The sequence below is a fragment of the Hypanus sabinus genome, chromosome 9, assembly GCF_030144855.1.
Source record: "Hypanus sabinus isolate sHypSab1 chromosome 9, sHypSab1.hap1, whole genome shotgun sequence".
NCBI classification, from domain to species: Eukaryota; Metazoa; Chordata; class Chondrichthyes; order Myliobatiformes; family Dasyatidae; genus Hypanus; species Hypanus sabinus.
Genome location: NC_082714.1, coordinates 7,108,464 through 7,128,436, shown reverse-complemented (window position 1 = coordinate 7,128,436; position 19,973 = coordinate 7,108,464). Strand labels below are relative to the sequence as shown.

The window sequence follows — 19,973 nt, the reverse complement described above, 5'->3', positions numbered from 1 at the left end:
TGCTACCACAAAAAAACTAATTTCATGACGTGTGAGTGATGACAAACCTGATTCTGATACGGGTCTCTATTGTGAACTAAGAGTGGGAAGGGGACAGGGAGAGGAGAATTGTGGTTGGGAAAGGGAGAGGGAAACATTGAAGAGACATTCTGTAATGATCGATAATCCAGTTGTTTGGTATCAAGTGACTTTGCTGTCTCAGGATTGGGTGTGTCTGTACCTTGCCAAACCCAGCTGAGGCACTCCTTCTCTGCCACCTTTCCCACCAGATTTACTAACTTGCTCTCTGCTCTGTGTTGGCAAACATAGTTCTACGTTAAGGAACCCTAGCTGCACTATGTTTACTCAGCTCTGCACTGAACTGAGGCTGTGGCCTGCTCTGGCTGCAGTGATGCCTTCGTATCTGGATTCATTTTTGTATAACTTCAATTCAAAATGTTACTGGCTTATTTTTATTGTTTGCAGGATTTCATTTTTCTTTGTTTTGTGGCTGCCTATTTTGAGACAGATATTAAGATTGTATGTTATATATGTTACAGTAATTTAGTGTTATGTTTTGCAATGTACTGCTGCTGCAAAACAGTTAGTTTCATGACATATGTCAATGATATTAAATCTGATTCTGATACTCTGGTTTGTGCTTAATTGGCCTCTGTAAATTGCCCCCAGCATAGATGGATGCTTAAATTTGACATTAGTGCAAGGTGCTCAGAAACTTGACACTTCGCTGTTCAGTTCTGTAAAGCATATTTTAGTTAGTTCCAAGCTATCCTTCTCCCTGTAACCTTTGACATCCTTACTAACCAAGAACCTATCAACCTCTGCTTTATGTATACCCAATGACTTGGCCTCCACAGTCGTCTGTGGCAATGAGTTCCAACCACATCACTGAGCACAGAGTCCAACTAAAGAGTAGAGTAAAGAGAAACAGTAATGTCTCTCAGTAATAGCCAGGTAATTTATTCATACAAATTCATGCAAGTTACGTGCATAAATTCACTTGCCATAATGTGGTCACCAAACATGATACCATTAGTATACAGTTTGTCTTTCTGGTAGCCAGACTATTTTGAGCTTAACCTGCTTTATCGTCTTCAGTCACCTCTACCGAGAGCATTATCATAACAAGCACCATTTAATGGAAGTAGTTTTCTCTATATGTATTGTTTAACCAATGCTAATGTATTTGAATCAAGATCTTCATTCATTTTCCTATTTTAATTTTAGATGTGCTGGGCAGTGGTGACGGGATAGCACCTCCACAAAAAATATTGTTTCCAGCGGAGAAGATTTCTTTGAAATGGCAGCAAATCCACAAAATAGGAGCTGGCCTCCAAAACCTGGGCAATACCTGTTTCCTGAATTCCGCTCTGCAGTGCTTGACGTACACACCGCCTCTTGCAAACTATATGCTATCCCGAGAACATTCCAGAACATGTATGTGGATGATTTTTTTTAATTCTATTGAATTTGTTTCCTGACTTTTCCTGTCCCCACCTCATGTAACATGCTTTTGAGGTTATATCATGAATTGCCAGTCTTTAGGACTGCTATTGAAAGATGTGGTGATGCAGCCCAAGAGTGTACAATTTCAAGAGGTTATATTACAGCGCATATATATATATATATATATATATATACATGCGCACACACACACACACACACACACACACACACACACACACACTCACACTCACTGTTAGAGTTGGAATTTGGAATTCAGTTCTGTCGTCCTCTGTAAGAAGTTGTCTTTCCTTTGAGCATGCGGGTTTCCTCCCACAGTCCAAAGATGTACTGATTAGTAAGTTAATTGGTCATTGTAAATTGTCCTGTGATTAGGCTAGGGTTAAATAAATGGGTTACTGGGCTGTGTGACTCGTTGGGGTGGAAGGGCCAGTTCCACGCTGTATCTCTTTAAAATATAAATAAATAAAACTTCCAGTAACTGTAGCAAAACATTTGAGGAAATTTCAGCCAAGGCCTGCAATGCGATTTTAGCGTAAATCAACAAAAGTTTTGTACAGTAGTGGTGTTAAACAACAACGAGCAATCCTCTTTACCACAGGCTTAGTTCAATTCCTTAAGGATGTGACAAGCACATTGAAAGTAGAGCAGTGGGGTTTTTCCAGTGACGTCATCGTTGAGAATGGCAGCTTAAGTCTCTAGCTCCTCCGGAAAAATGCGTATTAAGCCCCATTAACCCGTCAAATATAGTATTTTTCGAAAAAAATTTGAACTGAAAAGAGGGGCAAGAATGGGGAAAAAGAACGGAAATTTAAAAAGCGACGCTGCGGAGCCTGAGTCCGAGAGGAGTGCAGCAAGCGGCTCTCCGACCCAACCGCACGCATGCGAGGTGGCTGCTGGGCCTCATTCAGATGAAGCGGCGAATATGTTTGAAATCTTGAAAGAAATAATGGAGGTCCAGAAAGATATAAAGCAGCAGCTCCGTGATATTAAGGCAGAGCTCGCCAGCATTAATCAAAAAATAGCGGTGGCAGAGACTCACATTGAGAAGGTGGAAGATCGTGTTCAAAACGTGGAATGGATACTGGGCAAGACAATAAAAATCATACATCACCAAGAAGGTAAACTGCTTGAGCGCACCATGCGCTCGTTCCAAAACCTACCGGGGATAGAAAGTCACGATCAATTATAATTAAGTTCTGTACAGCATCAAGGCGGAGATTCTACAAAGGGCCTGGGGTAAGAAGTGAGTGATTTTAGAGGATAAATTAATATATTTCGACCAAGATTACCCTCCCCCCCCCCACGGTCCTCCAGAAACGCAAAGAATACTCCAAAGTAAAGCAAGTACTAAAGCAAAATAAGATTAAATTTCAAACTCTGTACCCTGCTAAAATTCGAGTGTTTTATGACAACGGGACGCAGTTGTACCAGACAGTGGAAGAGGTGACTACAGACATGAAGGCCAAAGGGTTGTCCGTCAGCATGACCAAAACGAAAGAAAGCCTGGCTGAGGAATTGTATCGCTCGGCTTGGGAAATAGTGCGAGAATCGAAAAGGCAGGAGACGGGAGGAAGCCAAGAGAAACATATCAAGAAGAGACCGGGAGTTTCCCAAAGACAGTCCTCACTCCTTTCAGAAGAGCCATAAGGTTTGGCTAACTTTAAAAATGCTGAGAAGCTAAACAGAAGCAAAAGTACACAGTGATATACCTCTCTCGAGAAATACTTATTATAATGTGGATTTTATATTACTTAGTTATTGTTCTTTATTCGCTCACTTACTCCTTTTTCCCCACCAAAATAAGAATATATATATATATGTATATGTGTGCATATATGTGTATGTATATGTGTGTGTATGTATGTGTGTGTGTGTATATTATGTATATGTGAGTATATGTATGCATGTATATATATTTGTGTGTGCATGTGTGTATATAGGAGGAGTACACAGGGAAATCTTTTCTGTGTAATGGATTTGTTCACTGACTTTTATGAATACTGCAATGGGGGCCCTCAACTCACAAATAGGAGGGGTTATCCCCCACAGCTAGACATTTCCTCTAGCTCAGCGCAGGGTCATTTACTAGAGACCTCAGCCTTGGGATCACACGTTCATTGCCATTTTTGTTATTATTTGAGTCTCTTGGTTCTTATTTGTTCAGGGGGTAGATCGATTAAATTTTATTCTAATTTCAATGATACATTGACAGATGAATACAGATGGCTAAGGACAAGGTAAAATTCATTTCTTTTAATGTAAATGGACTATTAAATCCAATCAAATGTAAGAGAATTTTATCCAAAATGTACAAGAAACTCATTTAAGTGATAATGAGCATAAAAAGCTAAAGAGAATGGGCTTTGCTCATCTGTTTTTCTCCTCATATAAATCAGGACATAGGAGAGGAGCTGCTATTCTTATCTCAAGTAAGCTAAATTTTGAAAAAAAAAATTCAAAACGGGAGATAAAGAAGGCAGATATATTCTGGTAAGGGGGAATATAGACGGCAATTCAGTTACTCTATTGAATATATACGCACCCCCGGGAAGTGATACTGGTTTCTTTCAGAAAATTACTGCTATTATGGTAACGGAAACAGAAGGTCTCGTGATATGTGGGGGAGACTTAAATTTACAATTACAACCAAACTTAGACTCTCCAATAGAAAAACTATGAAACAGAATCTTTACATAAGAAAGTTGATACTCTTTTTGAGGATGTTGGTTTAATTGATATACGGAGGGACCTTTTCCCTGACAGAAGGGATTACACTCATTATTCTGCTCCACATTCTGTATATACAAGAATAGACTATTTCATAACATTTGGAAAAGACAAGGACAAAATAAACACCTGTGCAATTGGGACAATAGATGTAAGTGACCATGCACCTATATATTTATCTGTTGATTTTGACCTAAACCAAAGAATACTATTTGGAAACTAAATTCAAGTCTACTCAATGATCTGTACCTTAAGGAACAAATTAAAAAAGAAATTAGTCTCTACTTAGAATTTAATGATAATGGAGAGGTTTTACCTTCCATTTTATGGGATACTCTGAAGGCGGTCTTAAGAGGGAAAATTATAGCGATATCTTCATATAAGAAAAAAATAAGGAATAAAACATTAGAGGAATTACAAAATAGACTGAAGGAACTAGAGCAAAAACAAATTGAATTTGGCACAGGATACATTAGGGGAAATTAAAAGAATTGGGAATGAAATAAATAATTTGGCTACACAAGAAATCAGGAAAAATTTAATGTTTCTGAAACAGAGACATTATGATAGTGGATCAAAATCTATGAAAATACTGGCGTGGATACTGAAAAAGAAGATAGCAGAAAATATAATTCATAGAATTAGGGACTCAAGAACGAAAATGATAAAAAGTAAGCTAAGTGAAATTCAAGAAGCTTTTGAAGTGTTTTACAAAATGCTATATTCCAAAGTTCCAGGGGGAAGCATAACCCAAATTGACACCTTCTTGAATTCTCTAGAGTTACCCACTTTAAGCGAAGAACAAAATAGAAGGATGACTGCTGACATAACTGACGTTGAATTAAAAGCTACAATTAGTAGGCTTAAATTAAGCAAGTCACCAGGATCAGATGGGTATACGGTAGAGTGGTACAAAGAATTTAAAAATGAGTTAATTCCTGTTTTACTCCCCACAAGGGCGGGGAACATCATAAGGACTCCTTCCATCCTGCGCATGGACTGTTTGAACTGCTTCCGTCTGGTAGGCGCTTCAGATCCCTCCAGACTAAGACTAATAGGCACTGGAGAAGTTTTTTCTCTACAGCGGTCACTTTGCTGAACAGTTAACTGCCGGTTAACTGTCGGCTAACTATTACTTGGATTGCACTACCTGTATGTATAATCTATATTTTCATTTATATTTATCATTATTATTGTTATGAGCAGAGAGACAACATCTGCCGGAAGTAAATTCCTTGTGTGCACAGATACTTGGCGATTAAATGCTGATTCTGATGAACTGGGTTCTAAAAAAGGCACAAAGGCCACCCAATTGGAAGGAAGCAATAATCTCAGCTATACCGAAAGAAGGCAAGGATAAAATGGAATGCGGGTCATTTAGACCAATATCTGTTCTTAATGTAGATTATAGGTTATTTGCCTCCATCATGGCCAAACGATTAGAGGAGTTTCTACCCATACTGATACGTAATGATCAGACAGGTTTTATACGACAATGCCAGACTCAAGACAATATACGAAGGACACTTCACATTGTGGATCATATACAAAAAAATAAAATCGAAGCGATAGTGATAAGCGTAGACGCTGAAAAAGCATTTGATTCGGTTAATTGGAATTTTCTTTAGAATTTTACATAGATTTGGTTTCCAAGACACAATTATTAAAACTATATAGACAATATATGACAATCCTACTGCTAGGATTAAAATCAATGGATATTTATCAAATAGTCTTACCCTAGAAAGAGGCATGAGACAGGGTTGTGCATGGTCACCACTACTCAGCGCTATATCTGGAACCATTAGCTCAATACATCAGACAAAATGAAGATATCAGGGGAATTACTATTAAAGGGACAGAGCATAAATTGGCTTCTTGTGCGGATGACATTTTGATCTATCTAGAGCAACCAACATACTCTTTACCTAATTTGATGCAATCCTTTGAACAATATGGTCAATTATCAGGATACAAGATCAACATAGATAAAACCCAATTACTTTCATATTACTATAGCCCAACAAGAGAAATTGAAAGTTGATACCCCTGGGCATGGCACACACTGTCTTTCAAATATTTGGGCATCATTATGGCAAAAGATTTGGCAAAATTATCAGAATGTAATTATCAGCCTTTATATAAAAAAATTAAGGAAGATGTGGCAAGATGGAAACTGATTCCTTTTCTCAGTCTCAGTTCAAGGATTGAGTCTATTAAAATGAATATACTGCCCAGATTGTTATATCTCTTTCAGACCCTACCAATAGAGATTAATCAAAATCAATTCAATGAATAGAACAAGATGCTATCAAGATGTATTTGGCAAGGTAAAAGGCCTAGAATTTGTCTCAAAACTTTGCAATTAGCAAAGGAAAGGGGGGATGGGGCTTGCCTTCTCTTAGAGATTATTATTTTGCAGCACAGTTGAGAGCTGTGATATGTTGGTGCAATCCATCATATGACGCTCAATGGAAAAACATTGAGGAGCGGGTACTTCCCATCCCCATACAAGCAATTTTGGCTGATAACAACCTGCAAAGGTACATAAATACTACTGATAACCCATGGGTGAAATTGACTCTTAAAATATGGAAAACCACTATAAAAGAATATAATCTAGAGGGGGATATTGCAATTCTTAAATGGTGTGCATATGACTCTGATTTTACACCAAATAAATTGGATGCTAGATTTAAGGACTGGTCAGCTAAAGGAATAACAGTTCTTTACAGCATAATGAAAGAAGGAACACTGTTCAGTTTTGAAATACTTAAAGAGAAACACTTATTAGAAAAACAAGATTTTTATCAATATTTACAGATTTCTTTTGTTAATAAGAAGCTTAAAAATGTAACCAAGGCAAATACATGCTTGATAGAGCTCTTTAGAAAAGCATATAATTTAGATAATGTTAGTAGAATCATTTCAAGCATGTATAAGGGGTTGTCAAATCTTAAAACACATTCGACTTCATACATTAAAACAAAATGGGAGAAGGAAGGAGGGATAATTATATTGGAGGAAGAATGGACAACAATATGGAGGTATCAATGGAAGTACCAATGGAGGTACCAATTCACAGAAATGGAGGGAGTTTGGATAGAAAAACTTGATAACATATTTTATTACACCCTCTCAGAAATCCCGTTATGATAGTAACCTCCCTGTTTACTGGAGAAATTGTGGAAATCAAAATGCAAATTGTTATCATATTTTTTGGGACTGTCCTGTTATCAAAAACTATTGGAGGGGGATACACTAAACCCTACAAGACATCTTTAAATGTGAAATACCCTTGGAGAGTAAGACCATATATTTTGGATATATACCTCAAGAATGGTTGAAAAGAGATAAATATTTAATGAATATACTGTTGGTGGCTGGTAAAAAGACTCTTACTAGGAAATGGTTATCACAGGAGAGCCCAACTTTAAATACATGGATGGAAATTACAATGGACATTTACAAAATGGAGAAGATAACAGCATCTGTTAATCATAAGCTGGAACAATTTGATTCATACTGGGAAAAATGGTTTAACTACATAATGCCTCATAGGCCTGATTTTATTCTCACAAATCAATGGATCTGTTGTTAAAAAAAAAGATCACTCCCTACTTGTACATAGTTCTTTCCTTTTGCTTGTTTTTTCTTTCTACTCTTTTCTCTAAGTGTATACCTCAGATAAATACTTTGTGGAGATTTGTGATATATATGATTATATGATGTATAATCTGTACAATGTACAATGTCTGAAATACATCTTATGGAAATGTTTGTTTAATGAACTTCAATAAAAAATAAATTACAAAAAGAAAAGTAGAGCAGTGGATGTGGTGATATGGATCTTAGTTATTTGATGAAGTTCTTCCTGGAAAGCTCATTCAGAAAGGCAGGCGACATCGGATGCAGGAAAATTTAGCTTTGTTGTTTCAGAATTGGCTTGCCCACAGAAGACAGGGTGTTGGTAGACAGTGTGTATTCTGCTTGGAGGTCTGTGACCAGTGGAGTTCTGTAGGGATTTGTTCTGGGACCTGTGCTTTCTGTGGATTTTGTAAATGATTTGGATGAGGAAGTGGAATGGCGGGTTAGCAATTTTGCAGATGACACAAATGGTGAAATTGTGGGTAGTGTAGAGGGTTGTCGTAGGTTGCAAAAGGACATTGTCTGGATGGCAAGCTGGGCTGAGATGTGGCAGGTAGAGTTCAATTTGGAAGTATGTGAAGTGATTCACTTTGGTAGGTCAAATTTGAGGGCAGAATACAGAGTTAATGGTAGAATTTGCAGTGTGAAGGAACAAATGGATCTTGGGATCCTTGTGCCTAGATCCCTCAAAGTTGCCATGCAAGTTGATAGGTGGTGTCATTAGTAAGAGGATTGAGTTGAAGAGCCACTAGGCTCTGTAAACTCTGGTTAGAACATACTTGGAATGTTGTGTTCGGTTCTGGCCGTCTCAATACAGGCAGGATATGGAAGCTTTAGAGGGGGTGCAGAGGAGATTTACCAGGATGCCGTCTGGATTAGAGAGCATGTCTTATGAGGAAGGGCTGAGTGAGCTTTGGAACAAAGGAGGATGAGCAGTGACTTGATAGAGGTGTACAAAATGATAAGAGGCATAGATCGATCAACTCTTTCTCTGGGAGGGGGTTGGGGCACATAATTATGAAGGTGATTGGAGGAGAATAGTGGGAAAGTATGTCAGAGGTAAGTTTTTGTTTACAAAGTGATGGGTGCATGGAACGCACTGCCTGGAGTCGTGTTGGAGGAAGCTGCATTAGGGACATTTAAGAAACTCTTTGGGCACATGGATGATATGACAAAGGAGGGCTGTGTTGGGCAGAAGAGTTAGATTGTTCTTGGAGTAGGTTTAAAAAGTTGACATAACATTGTTGGCTGAAGGGCCTGTACCTTGCTGAAATGTTCTATGCTGTAGAAGTAGGTTCCAAAATGTAACAAACAAATATCTTTAAATAATCCTGATGAAGTATTTTGACCCAAAATGTCAACAGATCATTCCTCCCCAAATGCCCTCCCTCCCCAAATTGCTGCCCAGTTCCTCCAGCATATTGTTGCTCCAGATTCCAATCTCTTGTGCATACAGGGGATACAATTTCCCTAATAAATTTGCCTCGATCACCACTCCTGGTAGCATGTTCTGTGTTGGGGGAATAAACTACCTCTGTCGCACTTTCCTCCAGTCATCTTAAAGTTACGCCCATTTGTATTAGCCATTTCCACCCTGGGAAAAAGTTGCTTGATGTATGCCTCTTATCATCCTGTATGCCTCAATTGTATCACCTTTCATCCTCTTTCACTATAAAGAGAAAAGCACCAGCATTTCTCTTCAGAACATCTTAGAACAGGAAAAGGAAGGGGAATATTTTGGTGAAGCAGTTCAGAACTTGGGACAAGTGAAAGTACAGGCATCTATAGTGGAGCAATTTAATCTGGGGATCTTGGATCAGAGTTGGAAGAATGCACATGCTGTGAAGTTCCACTACAGAGGAGTTTAAAAATATGCAGGTTTTGAAATTGATATATTGCTTGGCAGAACCAATGTGGGTCAGCCTGCCTGGAAGAGATATGTGAATGGAAATCAGGACACCAAACAGGGTTAAGTCACTTCAAGATAGCAATATTGAACATGAAGGCTAACCAGAAGTGCATTAATAAAGATGTAGGCGATTTTTTTTTCAGTATGTGATCTAAGTTGAAGGAAGTTGGCTGGTGTTACACAGATAGAAATTGCCCACCTGAGAAAGTCGGCAGCTTAGCATTGTTAGTGTGTTATCCTGTTGCCAGAGGCACTTTAAACATGAAGTTAAGAATCTGGCATCAGCACCACATGTCTTATTTAAAATAGTTTAAATGAAATTCCTGGAGTGTAGGAAGTTATTTTTGGTCTTTGAAGACGGGTTACTGTGCAGCCTTTCATTAAATGTGTTCTAACACACAGTGAGTACAAGATTCTTTGTACATTTGAGCTGTACATGGGGTTGCTTTCCCCAACACTAATGTTTCTTTTCAGTATTTCAGATTTCAAAATGTATAATACAATTGCAAACTGCAGGACAACTGTAACTGAGTAGAGTTAATGCTTTATATAGAATAGTACAGGCCTTTCGGCCCATATTGATCTGCTGATCAGTGTAAACCTGATCCGTGATCACTTTAATCCGTCCTTCCCACACAGCCCATAACTCTCCATTTTTCTTCTATTCATGTGCCTTTTTAAGAGTCTCTGAAATGTCCATATTATCAGCCTCCATTACAAATCCCACAGTGTGTTCCATGCACCTACTACTACTCTCTGTTTATAGAAAATTAAAACATTTACCTCTGTCATCTCCCCTAAACTGCCTTGCACTCACCTTAAGCTGATGTCCTCTGGTGTTGGCCATTGCTGCCCTGCGGAACAGGCGAAGGCACTTGCTATCCACATACAATAGAGGATTGGTATTATGGGGTCAAGAGTTTGGGCAGTTTGGAGCTGACTGAGATGAATGGGAGGATTTGAGTCTGGGGGTGACTTGGATGTACAGTATAAGGATGTCAGTGGCAGGAGAAGCAAAATGGCCTAGTGGAGAGGATGTGGGCTCCAGTGGCAAAGCTCCGTGACAAAATCTTAGTTAGCTTGTGTGTGTGGCTGGTTAATTGAATGAAATTGATGGTGAGTTTGGTGATGAAGATGGAAAGAATTCAAAATTCATGATTCTGAATAATAAACTCATTCAGAGTTGCTAGACTTTTAATCTCAACCAGGATGAGGTGACATATCACTGCTGTCCTAACAACTTGTCATTGGCTTCCTGTATCTTTTAGAATTAATTTTAAAGTTCTCTTGTTCTTAAACCTCTCAATGGCATCAGAGTCATTTTCTTTTTATAAGCCTGCTCAAGTTCTCATGTCTTCTTCCGCCTGTCTCTTAAATTTAAACAGTCTCCCTCAAAAGATAATTAGCAGGTTAGCTTTGCTCCTAAACCATGGAATTCAGTATCTAAAACTGTAGGGGATGCAGTCTCAGTTGACACTTTTAAATGCAAGCTCAAAACCTGTTTATTTGACCTGGCTTTTAACTTGTATCTTTTTGTCATTTACTTAACGGGTTTATTTTTTATTTCTTTATTTTATTTTCGTATTTGTACTTTTATCCCATTGTAAAGCACTTTGGTCTATATTTTCTGTAATATTTAAATATTACAGTGGAGTAATATTTATTAAATTTATTAAATTAAATAAAATTATTGTTGAAAGCAGTTGCTAAAGTCTTCGTAGCAGTGTTGAGCTTGGAAAAATTAAAAACCTTGCCCTTCTATTTCTTGGTAAAACAGCCTGACAATACTGATAATGTTAAAACTGAGAGCTGTTATGGATGTAAGCTCCCCAAAGACATTTATGCAATTTGCCATAGAGTACCATATAGATGGAGATAGGTTATGTGTGTGGATGAGCGGGAGGGAGGAACGGGGCTCGTTTTGCTGTTGTTTTGTTGCTTGTTGTGTTCTGTGTTGTTCTGAGCATTGTGAGCATGTTCACATGATAAATAAATGAACCTAAATCTAATATATTGAAGGATTACAGAAACCTGCACAGGTTCAGATCTGCTTTTGGCAGCACTATTTAGATAGAATCAGAATCACTTTATTACTAATATGTGAAGCATACCAGAATTGATTGTGCCAAGAATAAAACAGGGCAGCACAATAGACAACATAACAACCATCATTTTACAAGACAGTAGTGAAAACAGCCATGCACAATTGACAACTAGCAGAATGATCACATGCACAAATATCAATAATCAAACTTAAATGTGAGCACACAAGCAGACTAAATAATTATTAATAAATGTTCTGCAAGGACAGTTAGTTTTTCTTTTACCTGAGTGAGTTTTGTTGGGAAGCTGGATAGCTACAGGAAGTAAGCTTTCGAATTGCCTATTCATCAAATTGCCATCAGGGAGATGCTACAAGTTCATCACTACCAGGACAACATCTGGTGATGTACTAGTGGTGTCTCCCCGATGACCAATTTGATGAATAGGTGGGTGGACCCAGTAGCAACTTTTCCATCTCTTTTCTTTGCTCTGGTGATGAAAAGGCCTTTTAACGTTGATAGCTGACACTAAGTGACCACTCGCTGAAACCTGCACTTGGATAGGAGGAGACCGTGGGAAACCAAATGGTGATAGAGATGGAAACAGCACCTTTGATGGCATTCCTTAAAATGATGGGGGTGGGGGTGGGTTTGCAAGGTTAGTTATGTACTGTTGAACAGAAGTGTTCAAGGAGACTAACTGAATAAGGATAACAGAATCTGCTGGAAGTATGGTCAATGCAGCATCTGTGAGACAAGGAAAAGGGCCGACATTTCAGATTGAAGACCTTTTATCAGAACGGTTCTGATGAAGGGTCTCAAACCGGAAATGTTAATCTCATGTCTCTTTCCACAGATGGGGTCTGACCTAGCATTTTCTGATTTTGTTTTAATTTTCCATCATCTGCAGTTTGATATTTTGATGAAGGGGGACAGTCTTTTCAGATCCTATTATTACTAGGGATTTTAGTTTTGTTTATTCTGTTTTGATGCAGACTTAGGGTTTCATTCTGAAAGTAAGTCTTGAGAGATCAGTTTACAGGAAAGAAAGGTTAATGAAGAAAGGTAATGTTAAAAGAATGTATTTGATGATACAGTGTGGAACAGGCCCTTCCAGCCCACTGTCCAGAAACCCACTTTTTTAACCCTAACCTAATCACAGGACAATTTGCAATGACCAATTAACTTACTGACCAGTATCAGTTTGGACTTTGGGAGAAATCCAGAGCACCTGGAGCAAACATGGGCTCAGGGAAAGCATGAACAAACATCTTACAGACAGTGCTAGGATTGAACTCCAAATTCTAACTGTAATAGCGTCGCTTTTACTGCTGCACCACCATGGCATAGCGTATTCTGCATGAACACTTTGCTAATTTGCTGGTGTAAACAGAACGTTGTTTGGTTAATGCTAATTATTTTTCATTGTAGGTAATGAGCAGGGGTTCTGTATGATGTGCATGTTGCAGAACCATATCACCCAGGTCTTCTCCAACTCCGGGAACGTCATCAAGCCCATGTCTGTCATCAATGATCTTAGACGTAAGAATTGCTTTTTCTTGAGTTCCCTTGATGCAATAAACTGTCAAAGTAACAATGCAGTGGAACCTCAATTATCTGCCTTTATGTAACATTCTGCAGTAGACATTGAAAATCGATGGATAACCACAAATTTCAAAATGTGTAGTATAAAAGAAATCTCTTGGCACAAAGAAGATTTATTCACATAACAAAAACTAAATGTAATCTTTCTTATGCCTAAGGTTAACTTCTGTCAGAAGGAGATTGATATTAGCAGGCTGTTTAGTAAGGTAAGAATTTGTACACAAGTCTTGGCAGATAATTGAAATGTGGATAATGGAAGTTCCACTGTGTCTAGTTTGAGAATCTTATTGACTTTGATTTGAAACTGCTTACTAGGCTACTGGTTTGTAATTTTATGGGATGCAATTTCCCCCTCAAAAGCCTTAATTTTAAAAAAATTCCATGGAATTTGACCCAATGCCCCTTTAAAGTCAGTGCACCTCATGGGAGAAGGATTCTTAACAATCCTGTGCCAGATACAAGCTAAGGTTAAAGATTTTAAAAAAAAGAAGAGGTTTTAATATGGAGATTTGTTTTTTGTGTAAAGCACTTCATTGGTATTACATCTCAATAACCCAAGAATTCATGAGAACTTAAAAGAACTCATGACTTTCTGTTTATTATCTTGGGTTCCCTTTGAAAATAGCATGCCTGGTGTGCTGGACTGTGCTTCTGTAGACCTTATACATGAACGCTAACTTATCACCTCAGTAACTTAACATTTTATCTGATTTTCACCAAACTTGATCAGTGATTTTTCTCTTCAGACTCGTGGTACCTTTTGATAAAACAGTAGGTGAACTGGATACAGCACCTAAGCACGAGACCTCAGTAAGTTAGACTTTATTAGATTTTTACCAAACTTATAAGGAACGTCCTCTACACTTGATGCATTCATTAAAAAATGGGAAAACTTTATACTTGTGATTACTAATTTGATATCCTGATCAATGCTCAAGTTTGCAAAATGCCCCAAAATAAACTTTGCAAAATGACAGACCTACATAAAAGTGCTGAAACATTTTTTTGCGAGTACTGAATTGTTGAAAATCAGGCCCTGTTTTAAGAATTTTTTTTATGATGATGTACTTTATTCTCCTGATTCTTTACTTTAAAGTTTCTGCCCTCTTATAATCTTCAGTATTCCAGAAAGGTTGAAACTTCTGAATTACTGTATAGTTTTCCAGTAGTACTAGAGAACAGAGTTGTTGTTTTAATGAAGCAACTCTTTAAAATATTGAGATCATTTATTCTTAGTGACTTGCTCATGGTCGTTCGTTAAATTAGAGCCTCTAGCATAACTGAAAATCTTTGGTGCAATTGGAATGACTAATTAAGTGCAATAGAATTAGTTGGTGGAGAGCATGATTGTGTGCACTCTGGTAACTTTCCGTAATGGCTGGTGTTTAAGGGGAGTTAGATTTGTTGCTACCTTACGAGAGTTTACCAAGGTATTAAATCTTGGAAGCTTTTCTTTTCCAAATAACTGCGTGTAAAGTACTGAGGAATTGTATGGAATGCTGCAAAATAACTGGAAAAAGATTTAGCAATTGGTGGGACTACAGCCATCAGAAGAAAACTGAGTTATAGGGAAAGGTTACATGGGTTAGGACTTTATTCCCTGGAGCGTAGGAGAATGAGGAGACATTTGGTAGAACTAGACAAAATTGAGGGGTATAGATAGGGTAAATTCAAGGAGGCTTTTTCCACTGAGGTTGGGTGAGATTAGAACTGCAGGTTAAGGGTGAAACAGATGTAGAGGCTAATTTTTATGATAATTTATAGTGTCAATCACCCTGCATTTGAAGTATAGTGTTTGTGTGTATTTTCTGTTTATAGTGACTAGGCAGCATTTTAGTAAACAAAATCTGTCATTTCAAATTGTAGGCTTCAGTTTAGAATTTCAGGATGTACTTGGATTTGTCTGCTAACCCAGTCAACCAAAATGCACTGTTTACCTTTTCTGAAGGGTGAACATAATTCTCTACATGGTGTTGTAGTGGCGATGTCCTGATGATTAGGCTTTCTTTAGCTGATACTACGATCACATGGGGTTAGTTTAAGAGGTTGAAGAGAAATTGTTCCTGCTTCTGGCCTATAAATAATATTTGGGGCGTGGGGGAAATGAATCTTCTGAATCCAGCAGTTCTTGCCTTCTATTCTTACCAGAATAGAAGGACATCCCTTTAGAACAGACATGAGGAAATTCTTTAGCCAGAGAGTGGTGAATCTGGAATTTATTGCTACAGACAGCTGTGGAGGCTGTCACTGGCTTCATTTAAAGCGGAGGTAGATAGGTTGTTGATGGTGATGAGACTGGTGGGCTGCCCTAGCACAATCTTGGGTTTGTTAATTGTTAACACAAGCGACAAATTTTGCTGTATGCTTCGATGTACATGTGATCTGAATAGTAAATATGTCAAAGGGAGAATAGAGAAGGGAGGGTTAATAAATCAGCCGTGATGGAATGGTCAAGCAAACTTGATGGACAAAATAGCCTGATTCTTCTTGTATGTCTTATGGTCTTTGCACAATGTCTGTAGATTACTTAGTCAATGTGGATTTATGCTTATTGGGTTGTGAAGAGGTTTCTGGTGGACTGGAAAATAAGCATCAGGGCAAAAGATTGCCATACTTGATGCATTAAATGGAAATATTGAACAAATATCAGACACTATATAAATAGTCCAGATTATTTTTGGACTGGTAGCTCTTTGATTTCAAGTATTAACACTGGAGTATTTTACTCTGGTACCTGAACTGTTTCATTAGTTCACATAGGATGCTTCAAAATTGTTAAATCACATTTTAAGTGTAAAGATGTATTTCCGTCCTTCAGTTTCCCCTTCTCCCATTCCAGCTCTTTTCACAGAGTGATAGAGCTTCAGAGCACTGAAACAGGCCCTTTGGCCCATCTAATCTGCCGGACTGTTATTGTGCCTGTTTCCGTCCCAGTCCATGCCTAGTCTTGTTGTGATAATCTCGGGTCTCATGAAGGATAAGCTTAAATAGATAATGTGAATTAATATTGTTTGATAATTGTTCAGTGGTTGTTGCTGCAAAGAAATAAAGCAAAACCTATTGTGTTGGTTTTATTCTGATCAGTTAACTTCTGTAGTTTAGTTCTGGACCATTGGGATATTCAAATTAAGTGTGGTAGTATATGAACTTCAAGGAGTTGGTATCCTAACTCAATTCAGCTGTAAAGCATTTATCAACATGAACAATTATTGTGACAGTAGGCTTAATTAGTGTAAATTATAGTGCAAACGCCAGAGGGCATAGGTACAAAATTAAGGGAGGAAGTTTAGTGGAGACATCAGGGGTAAGATTTTTTTACACAGAGGGTTGTGAGTGCCTGGAATGACTTGCCAGGGATGGTGGTGGAGGCTAAAACATTAGGGGTATTTAAGAGCCTCTTGGACAGGCACATGGATGAAAGAAAAATGGAAGATTATGGGGTAGTGTGGTTTAGTACTTTTTTAAGGATTATATGGGTCGGCACAACATGGAGGGCTGAAAGGCTTGTATGGTGCCGTAGTGTTCTATGGTTTAACTAATTGTTTTAATTCTTTCTGCAGTTCATTACTCATGTACATGATATAAATTAGGTTCTAACGAATAAGTCGTTCAGTATTTGGAGACCATCCTCGGCTGCTTGCAATTGTACATACACACAACATATGGCAGGGTGCCATGGTAGCATAGCAGTTAGCGCGATGCCACTGCAGCTCAGGGCATTGCAGTTTGGAGTTCAGTTCCAGCATCAGTATCCTCTGTAAGAAGTTTGTTTGTCCTTCGCGTTGGCGCATGGGTTTCCTGTGGATGCTGTGGTTTCCTCCACAAGTCCAAAGTTGTACCAGTTGGATTAATAGGTCAGTGTAAATTGTCTGTGATTGGGCAGCAACATGGGTTGCTGGGCAGCACTTTTCATGGGCTGATAGGGCCTGGTCCACACTGTGTCTCTAAATAAAAAGAAAATAAAGTACATACTGAAGTTCTTCAGTGTCTACAATTGATTATCATTGCAATCGCTGCCTGACTGATGTTAACCTGTCTAATCATGCAGTCCTCTTGTGTTCTCACTGACATAACACGTGGAATGTAAATATGAATTGGAGTTTGCCTTTTCTAACCTGGTCATTGTGGATAGCCTGTCTCTTCCCTAATGGAGGGTAGCTTCAGGGAGATTGACCTGCAGTTCTGCTATTTCATATTGCTAATCAATTAATGATTAAAAGAGGGGTTTCACATCTAAGTTTGAACCTGTATGTTGTACCTCAGCAAAGGGCATTAGAATGGATACAATGGCAGGAATTACAAGTGGCTTCATTTCCTCACTTCCCATGCTAGTGTAGAGCATTAAAGACAATGGCCCTGTCATGCGTCAGCCAATTCAGCACAGGTCCAAAACTTATGGAAGAAACCTTTCCCGTGGTAACAGTCTCAAAGTTGCATTCATGATAAAAGATTTAATTTTCAAAGTGATCTGAACTTTAGTTACTATACTAGTCAATTCCATTATTAAATTTTCAATCTTTTAGGGATAGCAAAACATTTCCGATTTGGAAACCAGGAAGATGCTCACGAATTCCTACGTTACACAGTTGATGCTCTCCAGAAAGCATGCCTGAACGGAAGCAACAAGTGAGTATGTCTAAATGAAGATTGTGTGACTTAGTATTTCATGGAACATTGTACATGGAATAGTAGATCCTTTGCTCCATGATATTGTACCATCCCTTAACCTAAGATTGGTCCAACTCTTTTTTATGACATAACCCTCCATTTTCCTGTCATCCATATGCTTATCTAAGAGTCTTTTGAATGTCCCTAATGTATCTCCTCTACCACTGCCCTTACCACTCTGTAAAAACTGCCTCTGACATCCCCAATATACTTTGCTCCAAACACCTTCAAATTATAGCCCCTTGTATTAGCCATTTCTGCCCTGGGAAAAGGTCTCTGGCTGTCCATTCTATCTTTGCCTCTCATCATCTTGTACACCTCTATCAAGTCACCTCTCATCCTCCTGCATTGAATACTAATATCAGATTTGCATACTTCATATATAAAAGTACTCTTGCACAATAAAATATGTCAGTTATCCCCAGTTATATCATAAAAGCAGGCTATAGGTCCACCCTAGTTTACAACTGGCCAACTTGTCTACAGCTTGTATGTATGAGCAAGACCAGCAGGACGAATTTGATGGCTGCTGTGAGTCTGCATGCATTCCTGTTGCCTGGAAGCTCAGTTTACAGCTCCATTTTCAACACAAACTGTTCAGGTTACAAGCAATTCACAAACAGAATCCTTTTGTAACCTGGGAACAAGCTATAATGCACATTCTCCACAAGAATTGGAGGGTTATAAATGGTTTTAAGTTTATATAAATTCTCTCATGCATAATTTAAAATAGCACTTAGCAGAAATTTGTTTAAACAGGATGCAGCCTCCCCTCTATGGATTCTGCCTATACTTGCTGCCTCTGTAAACTGCCAGGATAATCAAAGACCCACGCACCCCAGGTATTCTCTCTTCTCCCATCTCCCTTCAGACTGAAGATTCAAAAGCCTGAAAGCATAGAGTACCAGGCTCAAGGATACCTTCTATCCCACTGTTATCAGAGTCTTGAACAAACTTCTTATACAATATGATGGGCTCTTGGTCTCCATTTTCCTTGTTATGATCTTGCACTTTATCATTTACCTGCACTTCACTTTTTTGGGTAGCTCTTACACTTTTATTGTTTTAGTTCAATGCACTGTGTCATGATTTGATCTGTAATGTCCAGAATGCAAGACAAATTTTTCACTATCTTAGCACATGTACTCAGTAGCCACTTTATTGGGCATAGAAACATAGAAAATAGGTGCAGTAGGCCATTCGGCCTTCGAGCCTGCACCGCCATTCAGTATGATCATAGCTGATCATCTAACTCAGACCCCTGTACCTGCTTTCTCTTCATATCCCCTGATCCCTTTAGCCACAAGGGCCAAATCTAACTTCCTCTTAAATATAGCCAATGAACCGGCCTCAACTGTTTCCTGTGGCAGAGAATTCCACAGATTCACCACCCTCTGCGTGAAGAAGTTCTTCCTCATCTCAGTCCTAAAAGGTTTCCCCTTTGTGACCCCTCGTTCCGGACCTCCCCAACATCGGAAACAATCTTCCTGCATCTAGCCTGTCCAATCCCTTTAGAATTTTATACGTTTCAATAAGATTCCCCCCCTCAATCTTCTAAATTCCAGTGAGTATAAGCCTAGTCGATCCAGTCTTTCTTCATATGAAAGTCCTGTCATCCCAGGAATCAATCTGGTGAACCTTCTCTGTACTCCCTCTATGGCAAGAATGTCTTTCCTCAGATTAGGGGACCAAAACTGCACACAATATTCTAGGTGCAGTCTCACCAAGGCCTTGTACAACTACAGTAGAACCTTCCTGCTCCTGTACTCAAATCCTTTTGCTATGAATGCCAACATACCATTTGCCTTTTTCACCGCCTGCTGTACTTGCATGCCCACCTTCAATGACTGGTGTACAATGACACCCAGGTCTCGTTGCATCTCCCCTTTTCCTAATCGGCCACCGTT

The 19,973-nt window shown here is 38.6% G+C and overlaps 1 protein-coding gene across 5 annotated transcripts in view; it reads left to right on the top strand.

Moving 5' to 3' along the window:
- usp42 (ubiquitin specific peptidase 42) overlaps positions 1-19,973 on the top strand; it is a 90,295-nt gene that overhangs the window by 19,052 nt on the left and 51,270 nt on the right. For 3 of the 5 annotated variants that reach the window (XM_059978991.1, XM_059978988.1, XM_059978989.1), the window contains 3 exons: positions 1,228-1,437; positions 13,225-13,335; positions 17,922-18,024. In XM_059978991.1, coding sequence (XP_059834974.1) covers positions 1,228-1,437; positions 13,225-13,335; positions 17,922-18,024 — 424 coding nt within the window. Of the gene's footprint in view, positions 1-1,227; positions 1,438-6,451; positions 6,525-13,224; positions 13,336-14,144; positions 14,209-17,921; positions 18,025-19,973 lie in introns of those variants that run through there. The other 2 variants (XM_059978992.1, XM_059978993.1) reach the window with 2 other exon arrangements.